Source organism: Vigna umbellata, chromosome 2 (assembly GCF_029865625.1).
Source record: "Vigna umbellata cultivar VRB3 chromosome 2, Vumbellata_1.0, whole genome shotgun sequence".
NCBI lineage: Eukaryota > Viridiplantae > Streptophyta > Magnoliopsida > Fabales > Fabaceae > Vigna > Vigna umbellata.
The window spans coordinates 22,648,970-22,656,802 of NC_142166.1; the positions used below are offsets into that span (position 1 = coordinate 22,648,970).

The window sequence follows — 7,833 nt, forward strand, 5'->3', positions numbered from 1 at the left end:
GGTTTAATTTGATAAAAGGTGATAAAATTCATTTTATCATGTGTCACATGGTCTGTGGCACTAGTATCTATTATCCAGGAAAAATTACCTTGCTTATTTTCAGTGTCATTCCTCTGAACCTGATTGACCTTGTGAGTTGGCTCATCATCTTTGTCTATCACTCGGAGAAGCTTCTGCATCTGTTATGCAGTGATAGAGTTAAAAATATTGCTGTTATTTGTAGGCTGTGTTCTCTGAATCCCATCTGGTTCAATGGTGTTCTGGCAAGCATTGGCAGAACTCCATTCATTCTTTTTGTCTTGACTGCCCTTTCCTTTCTTGTATCAAGGTGGATACCCATGCTTAGAGTAGCACTCATCAACTGTGTGGTTCATCTTGTTGCAATAGGAACATTGTTTGCCATAGTTAGGATTTATACCTCTTCCTCTTCCTTGACCACGGAACCCAGAGCCCCGTCCTTGGCCTTTCCACTGATTATTTTTGTCAGCAGCACTGGCCAAAACTTTGGCATCAGTTGAGCCATGCTTCTCCTGTCTCTCTTGTTGCATAATAAGAGAGAAAACCCGATTGATGTTTGGAAGGGGATCCATTAAAAGAATCTGTGTTCTAACAGTGTTGTAGGAGTCATTCAATCCTTTTAGAAAACATATCACATGCTCCATCTCTCTATACTTCAAGAAGACTCTTGAAAGATGACGGCTGCATGGTATCTTGCATGTGCATGTGGGTATGGGTCTCAAGAACTCCAATTCCTCCCACAGAATCTTTAAATCAATAAAAAATTGACTCACTCCTCTTTCCCCTTGTCTAATGGAGTGTATGTCTTGGAGTAAGTCCGAAATCTTGAAATGGTCACCCTTGGAAAATCTTTCTTTCAACTCATCCCATAATTCTTTTGCTTCTTCCACGTATATAACACTCTTAGCAATTTGTGGGGAAAGAGTCTTTATTATCCAAGATAATATCATCATGTTGCATCTTTCCCATGCATCATACAAAGTGTCATCTTTCTGGGGTTTCTTTATGGACCCATCAATGAATTTTACTTTGTTCTTGGAAAGCAAAGCTCTTCTCATGCTTCTGCTCCAAGAAGAGTAGTTGTTCTCGCTCAAAGTTTGTGTAATGAGAGTGAGACCCGGGAAATCACCCGGGTGTAGATAGTAAGGGTTGGATGGGTTGTTGAACTCAGCCTGTTCCATGAAGGCTAAGGATGTGAGAAATAGCCCAAGAAGGTATCAAGACTATCAGCAGGGGCAGCAGAAGCAAAGAAGGTACTAGACCTGCTCTGATACCATATTAAGCTGAGGCCCAAAATGATGTGCACAGGAGGGCGGCCCAATAAGTCATGGCACGTGATGTGGCTAAAGCCATCAGAGTGGAAAACTCGAGCAAACGTGGCAAAAGTTCCTACGCGAGAGAGGAGAGAGAACGGAGGATCCAGAGAGCTCTTCCCTGGAGACTGAGAAGGCTGGCAACGGAGCGGCGGTCCGGCGGCCTTAAAGGCGTCGGACGACGATGACGCAGAAGAGAAAAATGAAGAGAGCAAGGAGAAGAGTAAGTAAAACGAAAACTTTCTTCCTTTCTTTTAACTGTATTCTGTTTTGTGTTATTATTGTTCAAGCTCTGGAAAACGTAAAGAGGAGCTCTATTTATAGAGCTCTGCTAAACAGAAAACAACTAAAATAATAAAAGAAATTAAAAGCCGAAAGAGAATGGATTTTGGTCTATTTTACAGTAGAGGATCTATTTGATTCTCAACAGTTTGTTAAATTTCAAAGAGTTTCTTGCATGCCAGGCTCACAGGATTGTTAAAAAATTGTGGCTTCGAGAAAGGAAGGTTATGGCCTTTTGATTTAAAATATGGTACCTTGGTGCACAAATTGAACATGGAATTTTGTTGGATCATGTTAATGGGATTGTTACAATATTTCCATTTCTACGTGACTTAGTTTTTTTTTTTAACCATATTCTCATTCAAAAACATAAGTTGAACATATTTTATTAATAAAACTACAAAGACATGAATTTGAGTTCCTTTGATAAATAATGTGAGTACCTTGTTTAACGATAAAGTACAATCAGATTTAGTATAAGAGCATCCAATTACAAAAGTTCCCTATATAAACAAGTAGATTATGTCAGAGAAAAGGATCACTTTGATGGCAACGGACGTTGGTTCAATTGTAAGCATTCAAGCTACAGAGATCTATGGTTTCAACTTATACTAGCAATTTCAACCTATGCCCTTTTTAGATTATCTCCATATCTACCTTTTCTCCAGATAAACCAAACACTTTAATTTGTCTAGTTTTTTCTACATTTCCAACAATAATTCCATAAAGTTGTATAGAACCCCAATAACTTAGCTACACCAACTTCAACATTCCTAATTTCCACTCTAAAATTATTACTTTCCTACTCTAATTCCAAAAACATTAAATATAATTATACAACTTTTTAATCACCAAAATACACTACACCACAACATCTTAATCCTTAAAGTAATAAATACACAATTACTTTACTTCCATTTTCACCAACAAAGTTTCAATTAAAGTCCAAAAGTAACAAATACACAATTAATTTAAAATTAACACAAACTCGACAATGAAAAACAAATCAAGCTAAGGTTTGCATTAAAAATCTCCACTAATTTCAAACTTGTGTGAGGCATCAAACCTGCAAAGTATTGGATTCAAACACACAGTTATGAAAGAAAAATGCACACAATTCTCGAAGGAAAATGCTTCATGGAAGAACAAAATTGTTCAAAGAAACAAACAATGCACTAAGTTAGGCCAAGAAGTGATAGCACACTATATAAGGGGAAAGTGAAACCCAGTTTTGAAAAACCAAATAGGATAAAGGAAAAACGATTACCAATTGGGAGCCCAGTACAAACAGATGGAAATGGAGCTTCAAAAACTTTCTAAATCAAATTTTTCCTACGGATTGAGATTTTAAGAGACCTAAGGCTGATTTTCTAGGGCATGACCACAAAGCAAAGCAATATAACATTGAATGTACGAAACATGAGAAAAGAGCAAAGGCGAAAATTCATTAACAAAAAATAAAAATACGTCAAATTTTGCAGTTTATAAAAAATCGTCAAACATTTATCAAGGGTTAAAAAAAACCCTCACTGCGCATGTGTTTCTTATTAAAGATTATTATAACATTTGTTAAGTGTATGACCAACTTATGACTCTTGGTGAATTTTCCCAGTCTATTTTTTCTAGAAAAAACCATAAAAGTAGTATAAGAGTCATTTGAAAATTTTTGTAATTTGTATTGCTGATTTAGGAGTTTAAGATTGATTACAAATATTGTTTTGATTTGTTTCTTATGTGTTGGAACATATTATTACTTTTTTTTATTGATGTTTTCTATTCATTAAATGGAAAATTTGATAAAGTCATGATGAATTGAATATATCCATGTAAAATTGATTTGGAAGTTTGGACCAATCAAATTTAGTTTGCATGTCATGTTTTTTTAGTGTTTAAAATGTATGAGAAAAATTAGAGTTATTAAAGATTGGTTGAATGTTTTATTTATTTGACAATTTTAGTTTTTTTTTTTTGCATTTTTTTCCAAACAATTTTTTTTTAGCTTGAGTGAAAAAAAAATGTTTGCAACAACTTTTTTTTTTATTTTTGGAGTTCTTTTACATTCAAGAGAAATTTTTCTCATTGTTTAGAATCTAGCTTATTTGTTCATATAGTTTATGGAGAGATTTCATCAAGAGACACTTTCTTTCTGACGTTGTTTTTTATTTTCTAATTCATTTAAAACAATTTGGTTTACACAAGATTACTTATATTCTTGACTTCAAAGGTTGTAAAATGTTTCTTCATTACGCTATTGTTTTAAACAACTTTTCATATACATCAATATTTCGTTTAATGCTTCTTATTAAACATCAAAACTTGGATTGATTAAACTGTCTATTCTTTAGATGATTTTGTCTTAACAAAGTGGATTGAGAGTAAAAAAACCCTAATTTTGTAACCTACAATATGTGAATTTACATTCAAATTAAGGAGTCAATGCATCTTAATCACTACTTCATTAAATTTGTTAATCATGTTTTGAATATGTTAATCCCAATCTACCAAACTCCCCTGTGTTGAATTGGACCCTTTGATTGAGAACAGTGGTCATAGATTAAGCATCATCTCGATTAGTGCACACTCAATACAGTATCACATTAATAAGATTACTTAAGTTGAAGAAACAAGTGAAAGAGCTACTTAAGAACTAATTTAAACCTTAGTGTTTCACCATGAGCAATATATCAATATTATTTATAAAAACGAATCATGTTGAGTTAAAATACCCATTAGATTAAATAAGAAGTTAAGTAAAATGATAATAAAAACAAGTATCCATTAATTAGAAATTATGAGTAATTAGATACACAAGTGCATTAATGTAATACATTTAAGGTAAACTATACATCTTTCATTTTAAAACAACTTTAATTTTAATTTTAAAAATACTATAATTTATTAAAGTTCTTAATTTTTAACGTGTTAATTTATATTCTAATAATCTCATGGTTTATTTCAATCGAGTAAGGGAATGAATTAAGGGGTGATCTGAATTCAAATTTTCAAAATCTAATCTAGTTTCAATTTAAATCCAATAAAATAGATTGGAACTAAAATCCAGATCCATCTTAATTAGATTAACTAAATTTGATTTTTTTAATTCAATTTAGATTGAATTGAATTTATATTAAATCCACTTTTTTAATTACATTAAATATAGTGAGATCGACCCAATAGAACTAACTATTAGGTTTACTGGACATGGGTTTGGGCTAATTTGGCTTGTTTTGAGCTTGAATAGACTTGACTTCACCTTGGCTCAATCCAACTCGGCTTGGCCTTTATATTTGGTCTACTTAGCTCAACTTGGGACAGGTTGACTTCATATGGGCTTGTACCAACTCTACACGACCTTCGAAATGGAACGACTCGACTCTACCTTCAGGTCGGGCCAACTTAGTTAAACCTTCGACCTAAGGAAACACGTTTGGACTTTTGGTCTAAGTCAACTCAACTTAACCATTAGACTCGCACTAAATCAACTTCACCTTAAGCTTGAGTTGATTCAGGTGGACCTTTGTCCCGAATTCACATATCTCGACCTTCGACCCAAGTTGACACATCTCCACCCTCGGTCGACCAACACGACTTGACCTTCAACTAGGGTTAACTTAGCTCACCTTCGACCAGGGCCAACTCGGGTCGACCATTAGATAGAGCTTACTCGGGTCAACCATTGGTTTGGACTGCCATGGCTTGACCTTTAGATGGGGCTTACTCGAATTGACTATCAGCTTTGGTTGATTCATCTCTCCCTTCAGTCTGAGCAGACTCGATTGGACCTTCGACTCTAAGAAACTCGGCTTAATTGTAGGCTTTTGTTGACTTCACTCAACCTTCAACCCTGTAGATTCACTTCAACCTTAACACGAGCCAACTCGACTTGACCATTGGTTCAGGCTGACACGACTCAACCCTATGCTGACTCAACTTGACCTTTGACTCGAACATACTCGACCTTTAGCACAAGTCAGCTTAAGTTGGTTTGACTTTACTCATACCAACTTAGCTCGATCATTAACCTAAGTTGACTCATTTCAATCTTTGGACCATGACTCACTTTACCTTCGATTAGATAAACTCGACTCGATCTTTGACCCGTGCTAACTCAACTCAACTTTTGACCCAAGTAAACAGGTCTCAACCTTGGGCCCGGACTGTGTACCAACTCAACTTAGCCTTATTCTAGACTGACTATGCTCGACCTTTGTCTCTTGCTAGCTTAATCTAACTTTCATATCAGGCCAACTTGGCTCAAACTTCTATCGAAGTTTATTTGGTTCAACCTTTGGGTAGTACGACTTTAGACTCGAGTTAACTCATTTTGAATTTTAACCCAAGTTATCTCATCTCAAGCTTTGACTTGAGCCATCTTGACCTGAACTCCATCCCACATAGATCTAATTAATTTGGGTCAAATCCGACTTAGCTCAACCTAAGTTCAGACTGACTCATTTAGTTCTTTGATTTTGATTTACTCGAATTGGTCACGACTTAAACTAACTGAGATTAACTTTAATATATCTTAATTTTTAAAATAAAAAATATTATTAAATCGAGATTCGATTCAAATATAATAAAATGGATAAGTCTTAAAATTTAAAAAATTTAAATTTATGATTAATACATAGATTTATAAACCTAAAAGGTAATATAAATTTAAATCATTATAGATTATATTTAAGAATTTGTATCTTTTAGAATGAGTTTATTGACACAGTAAGGTTATTTAGTAAATTAGGTGTGCATTTATTATAGAAATTGTAATAGTTTTTTAAGATCAATTGTAATAATAAATTATGAAATCCCTATCTCTTGAGAACTCGAATTTTAACAATAATAAAAAAAGAGAGTAAAGATATGAGTGTAATGTAGAACAGGTGTTATAATGAAAATTTACATATTCAAATGAAAAGTAAAGCATATTGCATGCATGGAATTTCCGCGAGGAAACGTTTTGCCCTCTGGTGTATTGTCCTTGTCTTGATGTATATTCATATTATTATTTCCATACACGTTAATTAAGGTGAGGAAACGATGGGTTGAAAAGAGGAAAGAGTTTCTTTTGAAGAAAATGTATGAAGTTCTAGAAACTAAAAGAGATGGCTGGAAGTAGTCATCATCATACCAAAATTCATGACACAGTCCAACATAAAAAAGCAAATATCTAACACTTTATTCCATAGGTAGTCTTAATAAGTTGACTTAGTTCACTTTACAAATAATAAGTATGGTATATATTCAGTTAATTAATTAACTAATGACAATTCTCTATATTAAGTTTAGGACTGGTTCAAGGATAAAACAGGTAAAGTATTTGGTTTAGGCCTGAAAACAAAATTTAAAAAAAATTAATACTAATATTTTTCTATTAAATTAATTATAATATTATGTTTAATATAAAAGTCTCAAAAGTTCGTTTTAGTCTTAATATATCTTTATTATATTAATTATAAAATTCTGTTTAGTCTCAAAAATTTTTTATATAATATATTTCTATTAATTATAAGTTTATGTTCAAGAATAAAATTTAATTAAATTTTTATTACTGTTTATTGGTATTAAAAATAATATTTTATTAGTTAAAATATTTTTGTTTTAAAAATTATAATTTTGTTTTAAAAATAATAATAATTAGTGATCTTTGTTATCTTATAATCAATTTAATTACATTTTCTTCTTTTATATCTGTAATCTCAATTTTGGTTTTTTTTCTTTCTATTTCTATATCTATCTCACTTCAATTTTAATTATATTTTCTTCTTTTATTTCTTTCTAATTTTTCATATAATGATTTCATTATTTGTCTTTCTTTGCTTTCTTTTTATTCTAGAGTTCTTCTTTTAAAGATTTTGATAAATTTTATTCTTTAAATCTTATATTACTTGTATGTATTAATCTTTTTATTCTTATCATTATGTTTTCTTTCTATTTATGTTGATGTTATTTTTATTTTATTTATTAATGATTAATCTTAAAATAAACTTTACATGTTTATGAAAAAGTTAAGACTTGAGAAAAAAAGACTTGAAACTTTGAGATACTATATAAATCTACAATCAAGTTTACTTCTTCTTTTTTAGTGTTATATATATTATAATTTTTTATTTTATATAAAAATATAGATATATCAAATAGAAAATTTGAATCATACTATTCAAAAATCAATAAGAGAAAAATTGAGGTTTTAATTGCATAACAAAAAGAGCTATGAATACAT

At 31.7% G+C, this 7,833-nt stretch overlaps 1 protein-coding gene across 1 annotated transcript; it reads right to left on the bottom strand.

Moving 5' to 3' along the window:
* Positions 1 to 323: 323 nt before the first annotated feature.
* On the bottom strand, positions 324 to 1,199 carry LOC148203633 (uncharacterized). Its single transcript, XM_088107688.1, has one exon. The coding sequence runs from the start codon at positions 1,197 to 1,199 to the stop codon at positions 324 to 326; it is 876 nt and encodes a 291-aa protein (XP_087963814.1).
* Positions 1,200 to 7,833: the final 6,634 nt, after the last annotated feature.

Coding starts and splice junctions, on each gene's coding strand:
- LOC148203633 (XM_088107688.1), bottom strand. CDS start 1,199: ATGGAACAGGCTGAGTTCAACAACCCATCCAACCCTTACTATCTACAC.